The 21,600-nt window shown below is 37.8% G+C and overlaps 2 protein-coding genes across 2 annotated transcripts in view; one reads left to right on the plus strand and one right to left on the minus strand.

Moving 5' to 3' along the window:
* PolD1 (DNA polymerase delta 1, catalytic subunit) overlaps positions 1-21,600 on the minus strand; it is a 362,058-nt gene that overhangs the window by 114,698 nt on the left and 225,760 nt on the right. The gene's annotated exons all lie outside the window — the stretch shown is intronic.
* Positions 1-21,600, plus strand: part of LOC145997145 (CD151 antigen-like) — a 29,883-nt gene that overhangs the window by 3,743 nt on the left and 4,540 nt on the right. Inside the window, exons 2-6 of the mRNA XM_083133792.1 lie at positions 1,448-1,544; positions 2,113-2,304; positions 12,937-13,107; positions 13,679-13,762; positions 18,876-19,010. Of these exons, the coding sequence (XP_082989918.1) occupies positions 1,467-1,544; positions 2,113-2,304; positions 12,937-13,107; positions 13,679-13,762; positions 18,876-19,010 (660 nt within the window). The 5' untranslated portion in view covers positions 1,448-1,466. The remainder of the gene's footprint in view (positions 1-1,447; positions 1,545-2,112; positions 2,305-12,936; positions 13,108-13,678; positions 13,763-18,875; positions 19,011-21,600) is intronic.

Below are 21,600 nucleotides of genomic sequence, written 5' to 3' on the forward strand. Positions count from 1 at the left end.
TATCATAATCTCCTATTTACATTATGTTATTTATTCCTCATGTACATTTCTATAATCTGCATTTACTTATTTTCCATTTGCTTTAATACATATAATCATCTTTCTCATATTCTAATTTCAACAATCAGCTTTCTCCCCGTTCTTTTGCACACTGCCGTCTGTCGTCGCTTCCATGAAATATTCCATCTCGCATTAGTGATTGTGTTCGGCCGACTAGGCACGTGACAACATATGTGTATATGTATGTGTGTCTGTGTAAGTACAATTTTATTCAAGTGTGCTTCTAGACTCATTCTGACTTACGTAGTACCCTTTTGGACCATGCAAGTGATGAGAGAATTTATTTTCCACTTACACTGCACATGTCTAGATTTATTACAAACACAATATTTTAGAATACTGATTTTTTTGTGCTTAAAAATTTAACCAAAGTCAAGAAACATAGTCTTATATCATACGTAATACTAAGTCAAAATCGGATTTTGTTATTTTGGTGGCCCACATGCCTTGCACCAAGCACTCTCATGTAAACGTCTTGCATCTTAAAAAGAGACACATGCATACAGTTGAGACTGCTTTATACGTAACTCAGTTCTGTGTAATGCTGTTCTATATGTAAATTGCTGTAGGTCCCGGCAATTTAAAAATAATTTAAAAATGTGTTAATTAGACCTTATTTGTACGTAATTCAGTGTTATGGATACTGATTTTCATAAAATACAGTTGATTTGTACGTAACCAAGAACAATGTCACAGAAGTATACACTCTTGTCGTTACAAAAACACAAACATAAAAGCGAAAGAGGATAGGCAGGCATGGTGGTGGACAGTCTTGAGTTGCGAGAAAGACGAGTGCGGCACGGCAGTGTCACAGAGAAGGCAAGGAGAGGCAGTGCGTGGCATGGAATCTCGAGTTGTTCAGCATATGAGACGTAGTTTATTTTGAGCATAATCGCAATACGAAAGTACACATGTTAAAAAAAAGCCCAATAGGTGACATTTGCAGTGTTCTGTAATAAGAACAGAACAGCGGTTCCTTCAGTGAATATTTTCAGTTGCTACTTGTTGGCCATGGAGAACAGAAAGAGGAAATGGTACATGCTTGACCAGAAGGAAAAATGTGTACAGGAAGTGGATTCTAATCCAAATTAAAGTTATAAAGTGGCAAAGGTAATGCATTTAAGAATCACACCGTTAATTTACCACTTTATGACAGAATTAACTTGTATTATACTGTATCTTTTTCCTCAAATGAGATACAATTACATTATTTTAACACTGATATGCCATGGTGTCTAAATCTGATTTGTAAGTAATTCTCAGTTATATGTATTATTTCCTCTTCACCTTGACAGATGTATAATTCAGGGTCAACTGTATGTATTACTACACACACATGTATGTAACACATTGAATGCTAATCTAGTTTTATTTTCCTTTTTGACAGGATTTCTGTGCAGAGAACCATGGCTAATGGCAAGAGAATGGATACCTGTTGCAAATTTGTAAAGTACAGTATGTTCGTATCGAATTTTGTTATTTTGGTAAGTATACAACGTGTGTGTTTATTATACCTATACAACATGTACACACACCATTTCTTACCTATTTCATATCAACCTATTTGTACAAATCTGGCCTCGCTTAAAATATTTAACCATGGTAACTTGTGGCACTACCAGCAGCTTTACTTTTAATAATAATTTCTCTTGATTTAAAGATGATACATTCAGTTAAAGAATGTATAAATATTTCCACTGTTTCATAACCAGGGTTATTCTCTGTGTCAGCCGATGAACCTGTCAATGTTGTAGACCCATTAGTCAACTGTCAAGAGGTGATATGTTTAATTCCTTTGGGAAAATCTTCCAAGATAAGGACTGTCAAATTGATTTGTTTTTGTGTGGCTAGTGACCCTGATATGTGTGTAGTATATTTCATCATTTTAGTTTAGTTCTTCGTCTCAGGAAGACCCTGATACAGGGTTGAAACGTTACCTGTTAAGTGTTTTTATCTTAATAAACTGCCTTGGTCAGCAACTTAGTGTTTTTTCAGAAATGAAGTTGGTAAGTTTTCTGTTTCAGATATTAAATTGAGCTTTATTTGTTTCAGTTGGGTGGCTTTGCGATTGTTGGTATTGGGGCCTGGACAATGCTGGACAAAGCTTTCATCGAGGACATCCTTGGGACCAACATGTACATGGGAGCTATCTACATCCTGGTGGGAACTGGTTCCGTTATCATTGTTATTTCGTTCTTGGGGTGCGCTGGCGCTGTCAAGGAAATCAAGTGCATGCTGCTTTTGGTGAGCTCCATTTATTACCCTTTTTTTTTATTTTCCATTTACAGTAGACTCGCGATTATCCGAGCTAATTGGGACCGAGATTACCACGGATAATACGGAGATAATGTGCTAATAGGTCATAAATGACGAAACAACACTTAAAACTGTACAGTAATTATTTATTACTAGTACAACATAAATATAGAAGATTTCTTTTTCCGCTTAGAATAGGTTTACACAGACTTAACTCCACCGTAACAATCGGATACACCGACAATGTAACGAACACGTGCAGTGCAGATGGTGACTTGACTCCATAAACAAACAGGGGGGTGCATTATGAAGCACGATGTTTTCCAACCACTCCCTCGGTTAACCCGGAGCCTCAGTTAATCGGGACTCGGTTAATCGCGAGTCTACTCTAGTTGATTCCTAACAAATCAAAAATATTTAAAAATACCAAAATATAGCTTACTTACGGTTTGTGAGTATGTACAGTATGCCAAACTACGTTTCGGGAGTCAACTGCTCCCTTGCTCAGGTTATCTAATTGGCTACGAAATTGCTTCATAGCAACTTCAAATAGAAGTGAAACAAGGAGTACGTTGATAGGTGTTACTATGGTAAAAAAGGGTTTCCTAACAACTTGCCCATTCCTGGTAAAACTCCCATGCCCACATTCAATTCTTAGTAAAGCTCCAAAAGTGTAAAAAGTCAAAGATAAAAAAACTTTAAAACTTGAAACATTAAAAAACACACACATGCGACTCCACGCTCGCCTGCGAGGTATCTGGTTTGCCTTCTTGCCGAATGCAGGAAGTTTCCCGATTCCAAACTATGCTCACCAGTCTCCCCTCCCCCCGCATTACGTCATTTCATACTCGAAATCATGATTCTCCTAAACCATAGAGATTACGCCCGGTGTGACATGAAAACCTAGTTTCTTATATTCACTTACTTCCCACCTTTTGAACATCCTAATCCACATTTCATCCACGTTTCCATCATCTCTATTTAATATATTGTTCCTATCTTTGCATATATTCGCAGCCTCATATACGTTTCTGTTTATTTGTTTGCTTTCATTCCTAACTACCTCCTTTTTCTTAATATTATGTTGCTCTTCAATAATGTGTTCTGACAAACCTGTTCTTGGAACTCCCTCCCTAATGTCCTTATCATGTTCCCTCCATCTTATCTCCATACTTCTCCTGTTTGTCCAGTGTATTCCTTATTGCATTCACAACTAATTCTATACACCCCAATTTCCCCTGCCTTTCTATCCTTTTTGTACTCTGTAAAATGCTTTTCCGTTGTCCGCTGGTCCCTCATCCCACATTTAATACCATATTCCTTTACCACTTTTTCAATCCTTTCGGAAACCCCTTTGAAATAGGGTACCCCCATATATCTATACTTCATTTTCTCTTCCCTTGCATCCTCCACTATTTCCCTTTCCTCTCTCTTGCAAATTTTGCGAGCTCCCCTTTGCATCCTCCTCATTTCGTTCTCCTTACATCCGTTCCTTTTGCCTACCCCCATGGTCCATTTTTCATCTTTTTTCAATTCACCTAAATGATTACACAACCTTTTTGCTCTTATGAAGAAGTTTAGTATAGATATAATAGAATATTTCTACTAAGTGAGTAATTCACACACGCGCAAGATATGAGCTAACAAATCAACTCATTCCAAATGGTCAATAACAACAACAACAATTAGTTGCCTCATTATTTTTTCTTTACCCATGTGCAAGAGTACTTTAAAACACACATTACTTTTTTCTTATTTGAATTTCTTTTAAAATGGTGGCCATTTTAATTTCATGGTTTCCAGTATTTTTGACCTTGGCAGACAGTTGTAATATTTTTGATAAACCTGTTAATAAAAATGATACGAGGGTCGTTCAAGGAAAAAGTTTCCCTATGTTGCAAGAAATGTATTTCTTAAGTTACAGACAAAAAATCAAGTTGCACCAAGTAGCATGGTCCTTTCTCACTTTTCAACATAATTTCCAAGGCGGCACAGGCATTTGTCCCATCGTTGCACAAGTTCTTGAAAGCCATCTGCAAAAAATTCAGGCTCCAGGGAACAAAGAACACTTTTCACGGCTGTCTGAACCTCCAAATCAGTGTGAAAACGTTGACCCTGCAGCTGGGACTCCAGTGCAGAAAACGAGTCACTCAGGGCCAAGCCTGTGTTAGTGCTGCCGAATGGGGACGAGCATTGTCATCCAAAAGAATGACACCAGAAGAAAGGAGTCCAGGACGTTTGCGGCGAATTGCTTTTTTCACTTTCTCCAGTGTTTGGCAATAACGTGCAGCATTGACTGTTTACCCTTTCTTCAAAAACTCTGTGAGCAGTACTCCACACCGCCAAAACACGTTGTTCCGCCATGACTCGCTACTCCTTATGGCCAGGGCACGTTTGTCACTGCATGACTCATGCTAATCACGTGCCACGGTAGCCTGCATGCATGAACATTGCATTGTGTGTAAATGTAGACGAAAGAACACATTGCTAGTGTTTCATTTCATTTATCGGGCTTGTACAAAAAACAAAACAAAAAAAACAATCTCTTTCCTCGAATGACCCTCGTAGAAAGCGAGGATAAATATATTGTTTTCAGTACATTTCATGTTCTGTATCTAATTTTACCATCTCTAGTGTAAAGGGTTGAAATCTAGGGCCAAAGGTCTTGGGAAGTTTAAACAAAAGCCAAAGTTGGGGATCTTTTTTTTGTGCAGGGAAGCAGTAGAACATTGGAGCTATATTTTTTAAAAAAATATTTGAGCTCTGTAGCTGGTCTCCTCTTTTGGTCATAGCTTCTTGTGAGAACTAATGTGGAAATATTGGCAAATCCGTACGATCTTGCAGATGTGATATTTCCATGTTTAGTCTGCAACTTACTGGAAAATTCTGTCATTTTTTTTTTTTTTTACTTATTCTCTTCCAATATAACCATACAATCCATATACATTTGAAAAGTAAATATCTAAACGTGCTTCAGTTTCTCTTTCAAACCAATCACCTGGTTACAGACATTAATTGAGAAGATTAATGAACTATTCAAGATCATCACCTTGTAATCAAGGGGTCATGAGTTTGCTACCTGGTGGAGGCATGCAGTGGTTTGGATCCCACTTTAAACTGTAGGTCCAGTCCCAATTAACCTAATATGGACTTAAAACAAAATTCAAACCTTACAGGGCCATTCCAGCATTACGTGTGTGATACGATATTAGATTAAAATATTCATAAATAACTGATTTTGCATAATTATGAAGTTCTTTGTGCTGGCTGCTAACAAATGAAAAAACTTGAGTGTGATGACATAGCCTGAAGCATGAAAAAGTGTTGTGTGTGACGCTTTAAAAATGTAACAAAGTTTGGTTGCATTTGTCTGTGAACCATACAGGTTAGAGATGCTAATTTTTGATGGTGAAATATGCAAATTATACACTTTCACAAACATTTAAACCTTAATGCAATTAAAAAACAATAATGATCAGATTGATTCATTTTATTATGTACAGGGTGGGTGAGAAATAACTAGGCATTGACAATTTGCTGTAGTTTTTGTAATATTTAAGCAATCCCAATGAAATTTTCTGTACACATACATCATGGAATAGGATTACATATGTGCCAAACAGAATTCAGTGTAATCACCGGCAGCATCCACTATCTTCCTCCAATGAACGGGGATGGAATCTGCGGTCTTCTGTAGCAATTCCTTTGGGACATTTGTGATAACATCCCGAATCTATGCCTCCAATTGTTGTACACTTTTTCCTTTGCCCAGTCCCACAGGAAAAAGTCGCAGGGCATGAGGTCTGTACTTCTGGCAGTCCATTCGTGAGGTCCTCGTCATCCAAGCTAACGTCGTGGAAACTTGTTGTCCAACCAGGCCCGTAGGGTAAGTAGAAAGTGTGGTGGTGCACCGTCTTGCATTAAAACAAGCTCACTAATGTTTCCCAGCGAGAAATGATGGGCGAAAGGTATCTTTGCAACATTGTCAGGTAGCGTTCTCCATTCATGGTGTCGTGCAGAAAATACAGACCTATCGGCTATCATTTGTGAAATTTGTATGCACATATGTAATCTTATTCCATAATGTATATGTACAAAAAGTTTTATTGAGATTCCTTAAATATTACAAAAACTACAGCAAATTTTCAATGTGTTATTTCTCACCCACCCTGTACATGGATTCCACTTTTTGTGGAATGCCTATATCAAATCAGAACAGCATTTATCACATTTGCATGATTCATTGATTCTACAGCAGAGGTGCAAGCACAAATTTTTGTCGGGGGTTGGGATGGGAGGCAAGTACCTGGATAAATGTATCAATAATAATAACAATGATGATATTATTATATTATTATTATTAGTAGTACAGCTGATTGCTCAGGAGAAGATCCCTGACGGTGATGAAGTGACGTAGCAGCAGGGGACTCCACTATTAGGGTTGGGGTGTGCACCCTGAGTGAAAAACACATGTGGGCTGTCTGTAACCAGTGCAGCGACGCAAATCGTTTAGGGTTACCAGAAGTTCTCTTTTACCCAGACAAATCCTGTTTTTCGGGTACTAAAAATGCTCTGGGCAGGTTTTTAGAAACATTTTGAAATATCCTATTTTTTGGGTATAGACAGCTGCGTAACTTCAAGATTAGTAACAAAATGTTATTTGTAAACAATTGTTAATATTGTTTCTGTTTTCCATTTCAAAGTAAAGAAATACAACACACTAAGTTGCAAGCGCAAATAAAATAAACTTTTCTTGCAACAAAGAAAAATTGTTGGATCTTTGCGTCTCTTCTGTTGTCACCGCCACTCTGCTTGAGGTTTCGATTCCAAAGCATTTGTGACATCTACCGTGCCTCTTGGTGAGCAGCAAGTTTCTGACAATAGGTAAGAATATGCAATTCGCCACGGCTTACTTTGATTTGAGTTTCATGACAGAATTCAGAAATAAACAGTATTTTTTAACTGCCGTACTCTTAGTTGTTACATGGCAGTGGAGAAGTGAAGTTCTGTCGATCAGCGATCTGAACCATGCCAAAATGCAAATGTGTTTTTAGTGATGTCTTACAAAAATGGTTTCCTGACTTTAGGCCTGGAAGAAAAAAACTCCGAGGCAGAATGTCAATTTATGTTATTCTTTTAAAGTAAGAGACCAAGCTTCACAACCGTATAATATTAGGAGCATGGTGAATAAATATTAGAATATTCAGACATTTGCCTACAATGAGGCCTATTATTAGTTATACGGAAATGGTGTAAAATTATTTTGTGATCTATAAACCCACCAAAACACCAGTAAGCACAAAACGTGTGTCTTCGTCTAAAGTTAACAACCTTTTGCAATCTAATAATGCCTTCTTTTTTAAAGCTTGTCATCTGGTAACCCTAAAGTCGTTGCTGTATATTCTTTGAAATACAGTCTGTATAATGCACAGGATAAGCAATACAAAAGTGTTCTGGCCACTGAAAGAAAAACAGCAAACTGTTGCTGCGAACACACGCTCTGCGTGATTGACACAAATCAACTCCCACACACTTCAAAAAGCCGTAGCAGAAGGCTTTCTGCTACCCCTAAAATCTGCAAATGGACCGGTCCTTTCTTTCACACCCGCTCCCCGTCACCCCTCGTTTGGGGAACTTCTCGTGAGCGGTGAGCTGCAGTAGTAGTAGTAGTATCGGAGACATTATTAGAGGTAGAAGTCTGTGCTAAAGCATTTGTTTTCGAACAAACTATTTGATTTAATATTTCAACACATTCAATTTCACATTAATAACAAGCACACAAACAATTTTTGAAAGACAGAAAATGCTTGATAAATGCAATCCGAATATATATATTTGGTCTAGGAATTAATTCGTGCGGTTGTTACGCACACATTGAAACTGTAGTTCAAACACAAAATACATAAATACCTTAAGAAAAATATTGTCCATCGCGAGCCACCACTCTCGCCCATCTGTCAGGCAAGTTACGGATTCCATGGCGAAAGAAGTCATCATCCTTTGAAGCGATCCAGTCAGAGACCCATTTTTCGATATCTTCTGAAGAAGTGAACCGCTGTCCAATCAAATCGTTATTCATGCAATCGAACAAGTAGTAATCCGAAGGAGCAACGTCTGGTGAATACGGCGGGTGGGGTAAAACTTCCCATCCGACATTTTCTAAATAGGTTTTGACCGGTTTTGCGACATGTGGGCGAGCGTTATCATGTTGAAAAATAAGTTTATCATGTCTGTTCTCCCATTCTGGTCGTTTCCTGGCCAGAGCTTGCTTCAAACGCATTAATTGTCGTCGATAACGTTCTCCATTAATAGTTTCACCCGGTTGCAGCAGCTCATAGTACACCACACCTTTCATATCCCACCATATCCACAGCATAACCTTTGCACAGTGAATATCTCGTTTCGGTTGTGATGGACCTGGTTCACCTGGCTTCACCTAGGCCTTTTTTCATTTCGGGTTCTTGTAATGGATCCACTTCTCATCGCCAGTAACAATGCGATGCAAAAACCCCTTTCTTTTCTGTCTTTGAAGCAGCAATTCGCAAATGGTTTTTCGTCTTTCAACTTCTCTGTCTTTCAATTCATGTGGAACCCAATGTGACATCTTTTGAATCATTCTCATGGCTTTGAGGCATTTGAAAACTGTTGTTTGATCAACGCCTAATGCTTCTGCAAGTTCTTCCTGCGTTTGACACGAATCCTGATCGAGCAATGCTCTCAATTCTTCGTCTTTAAATTTTTTGGCTGTCCAAATCGCTCTTGGTCTTCCAGGCCGAAATCACCACTTCTAAACCGTGCAAACCACTTCTGACACGTTCGCTCAGCTAGCGCATGGTCACCATACACTTCCACCAAAATACAATGACTTTCGGTAGCACCTTTCTGCATGTTAAAGTAATGAAGCAGAACACCCCGCAAAAACACTTTATCTGGCACGAACTGTGCCATGTTCAGTTGACTACAAAATGCTGTTGTTGACGCATCAATCAACTGCCCTATACTACGAACGATGCGCGCTGACAGGAGTTTTCAACGCATGTGTGGATACACAGAACTGTGGGACGATACGCTCGTTACGCCATCTCTTGTCCAGGCGCACGAATTAATTCCTAGACCAAATATATTTTTTTTACATTATCATGTATAACTTTCATGCATGATATATGTTTCACACCTATACAATATGCCAACACTAAATTGTATACGTATGCAAAGTTTCTTTAGTACATATGGATGCAACATATACTATTTAAATACATTACACAATCAATTCATCCATCTCATATTAAACCAAAGCAAGAATTGCATAAATTGTCTCTCAAATGAGTGCACTTCCTTTCCTCAAAACATTTGTGCATGCATTGAAGACAAAATCAATTAAGAGAAGTCTTCCTTCTCTCTCTGGTAATTTACAATGCTTTACGGAAAACAATCTCACCGGCTGATCCGTTTGAGATGCCAGAAAAGTAAACATTTATACACAAGAGGTTAATGTGCGTATCTGTGAGCAGTTTGTTGTAATATAAGCAGGTAGGATGTAAGTTTCGAGTGATTGGAGGTTTACTGACTTCAGCTGCATGGCGTGGTGGCAGTAGCATGCATGTAATACTCGAAAATTTCGCATACCATACGACATACTGTGTGGGCTGTTGTGCCATGATCACCACCTTTGTTACCATGCACAGTAGCGCCACCATGTGGCTGAAGTCTGTAAACCTCCACTCATTCCAAACTTATATTCTTTCTGCTTATATTACAACAAGCTGCTCACAGATACGTACATTAACCTCTTGTGTATAAAGGTTTACTTTTCTAGCATCTCAAATGAATCACCCGGTGTATTGCGAGGAAGAAATGATCACTGATTGGAAAATATGCATGTCAGGTGCTGGAAAAGTGGTCCGGGTGGGAGTGGGGACATTAGTCTTCCCCAATACAGACACATTGCACACTTGTAGCAGCCATAGCTTCAGCATGGGCGAAGAGAAATGGAAGTATTCAAGCAGCTCGTTCGTGTTTGTCTGCTTTATGACTTTAAGGTTGGCTTGTCAGGAGCAGAATCAAGTCTCCGAATACGTCAAGCCTTTGGGGATAATGCTGTGAATGAACACACTGATAGGTATTGGTTCCAGAAGTTCAGGTCGGGAGATCTGTCACTTTGTAATGAACCCCGCAGTGGCCAACCACAGGTCCTGGATGACGAGGCCCTGAACGCGGCCATACAGGAGGACAGCAGCCTAGGGTGTGGTGAGCTTGCCAACCACTTCCAGGTTTTCGATGAAACTGCCAGACTGCACCACATAGGGAAGACGTTCAAATTGAGCATGAGGATACCTCATACACTGTCGGAAGGCAAGAAGCAACAAGTGACAGCCTGTTTCTCTTTGGACCGCAATACACCCATATTCGGTCGAGTGCTCACCAGTTATGAAAAGTGGGTCCTGTATGACACTCCCAAGTGTGCCAGACATTGGTTGTCAGCACGGGACCCTGTGTCCACACCCCAAGACCACCTTTACATCATGCTCTGTATGGTAGACTAGTCGTCAAGTGGTGCACCAAACGGCCAAACCAACGACCTCTACTCGCATCAGTTGGAACGTGCGCAACAGGCACTGAAGCATAAGGAGCCAGCATTGGCTAATCGCAAGCGTATACTGCTTCTTCACGACAATGCCAAACCGCAGGTGGCCAGGGATACCAAACAGTGACTTGGCTGGGAGACACTTTGTCATCACGGTACTTCCTGGATCTTGAGCCAACAGATTATCACCTCTTCCATTCCCTGGACAACCACCTTCGTGGGAAATCCTATGCAAATGAGCCAGATTTGCGACAAGCACTCGCGGACTTCTTTGCGTCTGAGACCCCCGAGTTTTATCGCCAGGGCATTGCACAGCTGGAGGCATGTTGGCAAAAGGTGCTGGATGCTGATGGGGATTACTTTGAGGACTAACGGTACGTGACATTTGCTGCATACCTTTTTGTTTCTAATGATCAAAAACGGCAAGAACTTTTTTGGTTACCTTGTACTAGAGTCGTTTTCACGTTCAGAAGACACAACGGCGCTTATGGAGAAACCGCACAGTGTTGCCAATACAGCGCTAGCTCAAGTCGCCGGGAAATGATGACCTTCCTTCACAATGAAGGTGTTACGTATTTTGTATATATAATGATAATTATATGTAATTATTAATATTAATATTATACTGTGAACGTTACAGTTACCCTTTTTACTATGATCCATTGCGATCACTACACACGCGAGTGTAATGCACGAATATGACACTTCAGAAATCACTTAAAAAAGTAAAAATCACTGAGAGCTCATACAACTGAAAACACTTTTTCGGGAGAGGGAAAAAGTCTAAACAGACCAAAGCAGATCTCTCACTCAAGTAAGGGGAACCTGGCACATGGGTTAGATTAAGTTGCAACCCAAACAAACAAATGAGTTATGGCCCACGTGAACTGATAAGACGTGAATGACTCAAGCAAGGCATGTCATATTTCTATCTTGAAGCCCCGTATTTTGTCACGTGTTGGAAAGCCTTTAATATGGTGTCTATGAATTTATGTGTACGTTGGAAACTGAAAGGTGATCTTCATTTCAGTATTAATGTCGACAGTAATGTAAACGAAAACAACGTGTATTTGCGACAGCACTAATGTTGATCACAACAGCAGCATTGGAAATAATTGTCAATTATTAAATTTAAGTAATTTCAATTCTATTATAACAAACATCATGAAGTTCATATTTTTACTGAATGGAAATAAAATAACTTGAAAACTTGGTAGTGATTAGCCGGAATGCTGCGGTGAGTCAGCTCAAGATGGCCAGACAACGTCCCCTTACTTCGCGCGCGGTTCGGGTTAAAAAGAAATTCCAAATGCATGGAAGTAATATTTCTGGGAACCTTTGAGTGGTTATAAAAAATAATTTCATTATTTTCTCCACAACTTTGTCGCTGGAAGTTTTTACTTGGAATTAGAGAACAAAAAATGGCCAGCGACGACATTTTCTACTGCACGAATATAAAAAATCTCCACATACTTTATTTGAATATTTTTTAATGCAAATATGCTTTAAAGTATTGATAAATTCTGAGTACCACCGTCACCTATGACAATTAAAAAACAGTGTCAATTTTTTTCATAATGAAAGCTTCAATTTTACGGCATGTTTCAACGTTAGGAATGAAAACAATGTAAAAATTGTGTTTTCACAGAAAATTTGCGTTTTTAATTTATCTAAAATTATGTAAGCAAGTTACCAGTTTTTTGTGTTCACCATCGTATTCTCTACAAAATTTCCTGCAAAACTGCAGGTACCGATTTTACTTAAGCTAAATTTGTAAATCCAGAAATTTGACAACAGCGCGCTCATATTTCCCATAAGAAAAGCATTGCCCATAAGAGCCCATTGTGTCTTCTGAACGTGAAAACGACTCTAGTGTTGGTAATTAAATTCAAACAGGTACTTTTCAATGCTGATGTGCTCGTTCAATGGTACCTTAATCGTAAGAGAAATACCCACACAAGAACAGAGTGACTTTTATGTTATTGGATACTTTTGGAGAGAATTATTTTGTTAAATATATGTTTTTTTTATTTCAGTACTTCATCATTGTCCTGATTATTTTTGTGACCCTTGTGATTGGAGGAATTTTAGGCTATGTATTTCGAAGGCAAGTTCACGTGACAGCTGGCTATGCTATGCAATCGTCCCTTAAAATGTACACGTCCAGCGAGAGTCTAAGAGGAGCTTGGGATATGACACAAACTAGTGTAAGTGCAATGGTGTCTATAACATATTATTTCTTGTCAGGTGCATGAGCTTAAGTTCTACAAATGGGAAAAATTATTTTATTTCTCCTAAACATGTTCTAAGTTTCATGGCTCTGTACCTAATGGTTATCAAATAAGGCATTTGGTTATATTCTGGCTCATGCAGGAGTTGTACGTCATAGAAGTTTAAGCCCTGTTTTGCCTTTTTCAATGGATGGAGCCAAGTCAGGGCTGTATAATGGAACAGGCGAGCAATTCACCCCATTTGAGCTTATGAAGACTTGTCATTGTCAAAGCAGCAGAGTGAGGATGAACCTTGTCGTGATACAAATTGAACGTTGATCTTGTCTTTGAGTTAGAATTGATGATTACGCTGTTGAAAAATGAAGAATAACGACTCAAAATGTTATCAAAGCGAGAGGAAATATTGCAGAAAAGCTCAGATTTTTACTGAAAAATGAATCAAAAGAGTAAATCGGATCAAAAAAGGTGACATTGTTCTACATTGCATATGAGAATGTATTTTCAACATTGAAAATATTTATTGTGTGTGTTCTTTTTCTTCTTTCAGTTTAAATGCTGTGGAGTGAATACTTATGAAGATTGGATGGGGAGAGTTCCGAATAGTTGCTGCCTGGCAGGACCTGATGGAAAAGTAAGCTTAAAAAATAGTAATTTTTTATGTTACGCATGTAGTGGTGTTGTACTTACACATGGATTGCACAGTGCATTCAAGAAATTGTTGATATTTGATATTAGTGATGCAACTGATTATCTCTTTTCTGTGGCAGAAGGACTTTCAAATGCCAACACTGTCCTGGCAGTACATTTAAATTTAATGAGCTCCAGGATGTGCAATTTATTTGTAGTTTATTCACAAGGTCTGTAAAAATGTGACACAACAGTTTCGCAGAGTCTAATTATGCTGGAAACTATGTATAATTCAAAATGTTAATTTCTTTGCCACAAGCATTACATGAACAAATAGGTTTTGCAATTAAATTGAGGTTATTTTAATATTCCAGTGCAATTCTTTGCATGTTCTAAACCAAAACTCTGGCAGTGGAATACTAACTAAGTCTCTAGCCTTCTTAAACCCGAAGGTTCATGGCTGCAGCAACACAGGCCTTCCATCTGTCCCTATCTTGAGCAAGATCTATATACTCTTTTCCATCCCTACCGATTTCCCTTAGGTCCATCTCGACGTTGTCCCTCCATCTTCGTCTTGGCCTTCCTACTGGTCTCTTACCATCAGGTTTCCCAACAAGAATCCTGTAAACTCCTCTTTCCTCTCCCATTCGTGCCACATGGCCTGCCCACCTAAGTCTTCTTGATTTAATTATTCTAATAATGTCTGGACATGAATACAAATTATGTAGTTCTAAATTATGTAACCTTCTCCACTCACCTGTCTCCTCATCCCTTTTAGGTCCAAATATTTTCCTAAGGATCTTATTTTCAAATACTCTCAATTTATGTTCCTCTTTCAATGTAAGGGACCAAGTTTCACACCCATATAATACCACAGGCAAAATTACGGTTTTGTATATTTTAACTTTTAGTTAAATATTAGATATTAAACGAGAAGACAAAAGTTTATGAAGAGAGAAGTAACATGCATTTCCTGAATTAAGCCTACTTTTTATTTCCTCTTTAATATAATTTTCATTTGTTAATATTACTCCTAAGTATTTGAATTTGGAAACTGGTTCAAACTATTTGTTATCAATAATTAGATTTTGATTATTACCTAACACTTGGTTTCGGCCTGTAAGCATATATTTAGTTTTCTCTTTGTTAACTTCCAAACCTATCTCTTTAGCAGTTTTGAAAAATATTTTAGCATTATTCCTAATTGTATTCACATCATCCCCCAGTAAGTCTACATCATCTGCATATGCTAACAACTGAGTCACACCATTTAATTTTAGTTCTTCTTTAGTTTCGTTTACCTTCCTAACAGCATATTCTAAGGCAAAATTAAAGAGCAATGGAGATAATGCATCTCCTTGTTTTAACCCATCATGAATTGTAAATTTGTCAGACATATTAATACCCACACGAATTTTACTTTCTGTTTCACTGGTGCATATTTTTATCATACTAACAAGCTTCTTAGGTATTCCAAACTCTACTAATATATTATATAATTTATCTCTTTTGACCGAATCATATGCTTTTTTTAAATCAATGAATAGCTGATGGACATTTTGATTATATTCCCACTTTTTTTTCAAGTGTCTGTCTGATGTGAAAAATTTGATCTGTAGTTGATCTGTTGCGTTTAAATCCACATTGATAATCACCTATAATTTCATTAGCATATGGGGTTAGTCTTGTTAAAAGAATGTTAGATAATATTTTACATGTTGTTGAGAGTAGAGAAATTCCACGATAATTATTGCAGTTCATTTTATCACCTTTTTTAAACACAGGAACAATTATGGATTCTTTCCACTGTTGAGGAATTTCTTCTTTATTCCATATTAAACAAATTAATTTATGAATTTGACATATTAATGAATTTCCACCATATTTAATTAACTCAGCTGGTATTAAATCAATGCCAGGTGCTTTGTTATTCTTTAGCCTTTTAATAGCATCTTTAACTTCAGTCAAGTTAGGTTCTGGAACTAAAGGTTCTGCTGTGTGTACTTCCTTCACTTCTGATTTATCTCCTACATGGACATTTAAAAGGTCATTAAAGTAGTTCTTCCATCTATTTAGAATATCGCTTGGGTCAGCTAGAAAATCACCGTCTTTATCTTTTATCAAGTTTACTTTAGGTTGCCACCCCTTTCTAAACTCATGTACACCTTTATATAAATCTCTGATATTTTTATTTTTGCTGTTTGTTTCAATTTCGTTAATTTTGCTTTTCAAGTAATCTCTTTTTTTACTTCTAAACGTGCGGTTAACTTCTCGCTTTATTCTATTATAATTGTTTAGATTTGTATCATCAGAGTTATTTAACCACCTAAGTCTAGCCTCATTTCTTATTTCTATTAGATTATGACATTCATTATCAAACCATGGCTTACTTTTTCTCGGTTTATGGTATCCTATACTTTCTTTAGCTGCTGATTCTATTGCATTACGTATGTGCTCCCAATTCTTATTTACGTCTGTTTCATTTATATTTTCATCATCATTTAAATCCTGCAAAACATCAAATCTATTTGACAGTTTAATTTGGTAATCTTTCTTAATTCTTTCATCAGTAAACTTTCCTGTATCAAATTTTAGAACTTTTAGATTTTGTTGCTTATGATTTATCACTGAGAGTCTTTCTCTTAATTTAGCAATTACTAAATAATGGTCACTGGCACAGTCAGCACCTCTATGTGTACGAACGTCAATTATACTAGTATGCCTTCTCTTATCAATGAGAATATGATGTATCTGATTATGAGTTTTACCATCTGGAGAACACCAGGTATATTTATGGATATCTTTATGTTTAAAAGTGGTACTTTTCACAATTAAATTCTTTGAGGTTGCAAAAGTAATCAATCTTATACCATTATCATTACTTAATTCATGAAGACTTTCTTCACCAATCGTGGGTTTAAATGTCTCTTCTTTGCCAATCTGTGCATTACAGTCACCTAACAGAATTTTCATATCATACTGAGAAAATTTATCAAAGACCTGTTCTAACTCTGTATAAAAATCATCTTTAGTATTATCATCTTTATCTTCCGTTGGTGCATGTATGTTTATTAAAATAATTTTACACCACCTACCCTGTAAAACTGCATATGATATCCTATCATTAATAAATTCTACTGTTTTAAGAGCTGAGATAATTCTATTATTTATGATAAAGCCTGTTCCAAAATTATGATTTTCAGTACCACCATAGAAAAAAGTATAATTTTTAGTTTTACAATTCCCTTCTCCTGGCCAACTAACTTCCTGAACAGCTACTACATCTAATTTATACTTGACTATCTCAGTGGAATACTTCCATAGTAATATTAATCAGTAGCATATCAGTAAGATCTGAACTATCTCACTATGCCACGTGGTCCTAGGCTAAGGAGGAAGGGAGAAGACTATGTTCTGGTAAATGCCGTGTATAAGTGGTTAGACACACCCATTAAGTTCGTTCTTGGCATCTTCAAGAAAGCCTCGTTGCCATGCCAACAGCAGCCAGGTTGCAAACTCCTCCAAAATCAGATTGTCAGCTCCAGATGTATCATTGAAATAAAAAAGTAGCAGAACAGCAATGATTGCCATCACAAAGCATAAAGGTCCTGGTTCCTGACGTTGACATTTGATGAGTGTCACGTGCAGTGACCACACGTCACCCCATAACTGTTTGGATGATCTCCCACATCGGCAGATGGGAGTGAGGCCGGCAGTCTGTAGGTAGGCCTTGGTCCTCATGGGTTTAATTCAAGGTTCCAACAAAGCAAAATGCTATGAAATTTCCCCAGATTTAAGATTTCCCTGCACTTCAAGTTTTTTCAGCTTTGACATGCACCTACGCTGGTCCTCTAATGCCTGTGAATGGCCTCGGCTAGGTTACCCAACTTGGACTTCTCAGGCTAACAGGGTAAACAGATGACCTTCCTTTGTGAAATGAAAAGTTTTTCCAATATGTCTTATTTATTGTCCTTTATGCACAAATACATCAAAACTTATACACTGCCAATCCACTGGCAATCCTGGATCGAGTTGACAGATGCAGATCTGCGAACAAATCTGTAACGGGCAACCCTTCCAAGATTAATCATGGTTAGATAGTATCGCAAGAACCTGGCTCGGAAGCATAGGTTTATGAGAAACTAGCCCAAGCATAAGACGATTCGCTTATTTAGGGTACGGGTAGTACGGGTAACCCTATGAGGTTAACCTGTGATACCAGCCTAACAGCAACCGAGCAAGGAAGCCAAAAATACAGAAATCTGGTCCCTTTTTATATTGAATGGTTGTTGACACAACACCAAGAAAACTTGGTTGATATTTACACGTACCCAGGGATCTACATAATTACATCATGCAATTTAGGCTTTTACAATAGTTACATAAAATTATTAAAGTTGTAAATTACATACCTTCTTAAAATATTTTTCCAATGCCGAAAAAGATCACAAAATAATTAATTTTGATATCTAAAAAGGTAAAGTGCTCCCCTGTGCTTAGCACTACGCCATGAAGGCGTATAGGGAGTGTGGGGGTAACGCCCCACACTTTCATGATCCGGTCGCGAGTAGGGGTGATGTGATCAGCATCACGCTCCTGACCACATTTACCCCCCAGGGTTTCCCCCAGGTACCCATGTCATTCGATGTTGGGTGGGTGCCTGGGCCGCTTCCAATGTTAGAAAAGTTCCCGAGGATCAAACCCGGGACTTTTAGCATGGTAGTCAGACGTGTTACCGACTGAGCCACCGCAGCCACTGTTTTGATATCTAAAAAGATTGCAAATTAATTCTAGAATGTTCAAATTTTGTGCATGGCACAGATAATATATGGTACATACAGACGTTGAGCTGCTGCTTTACAAATGGAAGCACGACTGGGGCGACACAGCTTGGTCCCTTGAAAAACATAAAATCGAGGTTCCACTGTATATGCTTGTAACAGCCATAAACTACAAGAGAAATAATAGAAGAAATATGTACATACAAGAAAAATTAATTTCAGATGACTCAGCTGGGACAGTCAACCTTGTCTCCTCATTTTCCCTATCACTTGATCACCCTCTGTCTACAAGGGCCTGGCTTATTTTCCCATGTGTTGTCTTTTGTTTATTTTCAGAAATTACCTTGCGACGTAATGGGAGCAGACCAGAACAACACCTTCAGTGAAGGCTGCCTGGGGAAATTGGAAGTGTATGTAAATGAGCATGCCGCATACATAGGGGGAGCAGCTCTTGGCGTTTCTTCCATTATGGTATGTACAGCACTCTTATGCTATGTACTGGGCACATTAACCATCACCTGGCCAAGTGGAGGACCTTACGTTCCTCACAGTATGATTTTGTCTTATTCTTAACCTATGTGACGTAAAATATTGTTATTTTTTGTATGTTTTACTTTACAAAATGCTTCCCTTTTGACATATTGTGTTTTGTTCTAGGCATGGTAATTAACCCTAAAATGGTATTTTATTGCATTGCCAGATCTCAGTCACTGGGACTTCTTTCTATTCCCCCGGTTGCCCAAGGGAACTATTTTGAAAGGGATAACCTTGATTTGTAAAAATAATAATATTCACGGTTAAAAGAAAATGTCTCATTACTTTTCTGCCATACCTCGTATATCAAATTAATCTAAATGGGGTGCATAATAAATACATACAATAAATAAGAATTGTTGCGGTAAACCAGGTCAAATTTTCAGAATACGCCACTGCCTTATTCAGAAAACCAACTACAGACTTGTTCACGGCAGTTTGGTACCTACTTCCTTCTTGGCACGAAGATGTTGCCATGTTTAAAGCGTAACAAATGAAAAACAGCAAGTGCTTACGCTTTCGCTACGCACTTCGTTCTCGCGGTCCCTCCAACCGACGCAAAGAGATTTTTTTTTGTTTGTTTGTTGTTTTGTTTCAGCGGTGAAGGGATGCAAGGTGTACGCAAAATCACGTGCAATAATGAGGTGTATTTTTTAGGATTTCAAATGTAGATCGTCTCATTTCACTCATTAAATGGGCTGAAATGCAGAGGTAGCAATCATTCTTGTCAATTTAAACAAACATGAATGGACATTGGAACCAGACCCATATCCAGCTTTGGGTTGGAAAATGACAATTGAAACAAACAAAACAGTCGGTTACTGACAAAGCCAGACGCATGAATTACAGCTTCATACTCATTGTTTAGTTTCAATTCTCAGTAGTATTCTCTTCCGCAAATTAACAATATTTTCGCTTTCTTTTGATTCCGTTACATCTGTACTACTGAACAATAACGATATTTCTATGTTTAGAAAGTAATATATGCTTTTGGTAAATGCAAAATTTCATAATTATTTAAATTATAGATATTAGCAATGGTATTTAAAATGATGGAAAAAAACAAACCAAAGAACATTGCTTAATGTGAGTTAACCAAAGAATCAGGGCATTTTCGGATCACGGCTGATATTCAAAGAAAACTCTGTACAAAATTAAAAGAAAAAAGGTAGTTATTAACCATGTTGACTTGTAATCGAGTAGAGTGTTTTATTCCCCGTGGAGTCAAATGGACAATGGTTCGGATTCCATTTTATAGTCTCGTCTCGATTAGCTTATCTGAGAATAAAGTGAACTTTAAACAAACTTGTTCAATTAAAACGAGAACATGGAACAAATGTGTTTTTTTTCTGCACGGCAAGTTATTTTTAAAACGTAACAACATATTCTTATGTTGTTACGTTTACGCCGTAAAGTTGAGAGTGACATTTTAGGAAAATCATGTTCGTATTTGATGATTTTATGAAGTTTTCCCAAAGTCGGTAGCTCATTTTCCCTGTACTTAACATTCATAACAGCCTGGGTAAAACTATCATATTTTTCAAGACGAATCGCCCCATACCATTCGTCTTCTTACTTGGTGCAGAAAGTTTCCCCTCTTTGTTTTCATGAAAGTCATTCTTAATTTTAATAATAGTAAACCTCTGACATAGCTATCCCCGTTGCTTCAGATGTCATTCGAGTGGCAGTGTTCATTGCGTCGATGCAGCCAATAATTTCATTGCCCGGAAATAGGCATACACGTTCGACACTGTTCGGCCGAGGACAAACATTTATTTACTTTTTTATGCTATTTCTTGTAGCATGCTGGAGAAAAACATGCCATTGTTCTCCTTGCTCATTTCATGCACTCTGCAATCTAACACAACAATAAATAATAATTAACGAAATAGAAACAACAATGCAACATGAATAAATCAAGAAACTAACTAAAACACAGAAGAATACCGCAATAACAAACGCAAGACGATAGATTTCAGAGCGTGCTTTTCACTAGGGGTGTGCAGGACAGAATTTTTTTATCGGGATGGGAAATTCTTTTAATCCCAACATTCGGGAAGGAAAAATTCGCAATTTCCCGACAAAAGTCGGGGGAATTTTCAGGACGCGAAATGATCAAAATTTCCTGAAGCTCTGAAAATCTCGAATTCTACACGTCATCTTCACCTTAAGTGATTGTTTTTGCATTTCTGGAATAAAAACAAACAATTTCCGATAACTTCCAGACACTTGCAATGCAGAAAACATCGAGAATTAACAGCTTTTTAAAATGACCATTTGGTATTTCCCGATTGCTCGGGATCCCGAAAAGTCCGACCTGGGCTGAACAGAACCATAGTAAGATTGAAACGTTCAGAGAGATTAGATTAAGAGTTCTTAGATACACGTGAAAACATGGATAGAGTCAATAAAATACATACTGTACACAAAACTATGTTTAATAATTCTTCAACATTTACACAACATGGTGTACATGGAAAATTAAGCCAACTCTAAACAACAAACTATTGAACACATTTGTTTCTCT

This window comes from Lepisma saccharinum, chromosome 13 (assembly GCF_977018435.1).
Source record: "Lepisma saccharinum chromosome 13, izLepSacc3.1, whole genome shotgun sequence".
In the NCBI taxonomy this organism is placed as follows: Eukaryota; Metazoa; Arthropoda; class Insecta; order Zygentoma; family Lepismatidae; genus Lepisma; species Lepisma saccharinum.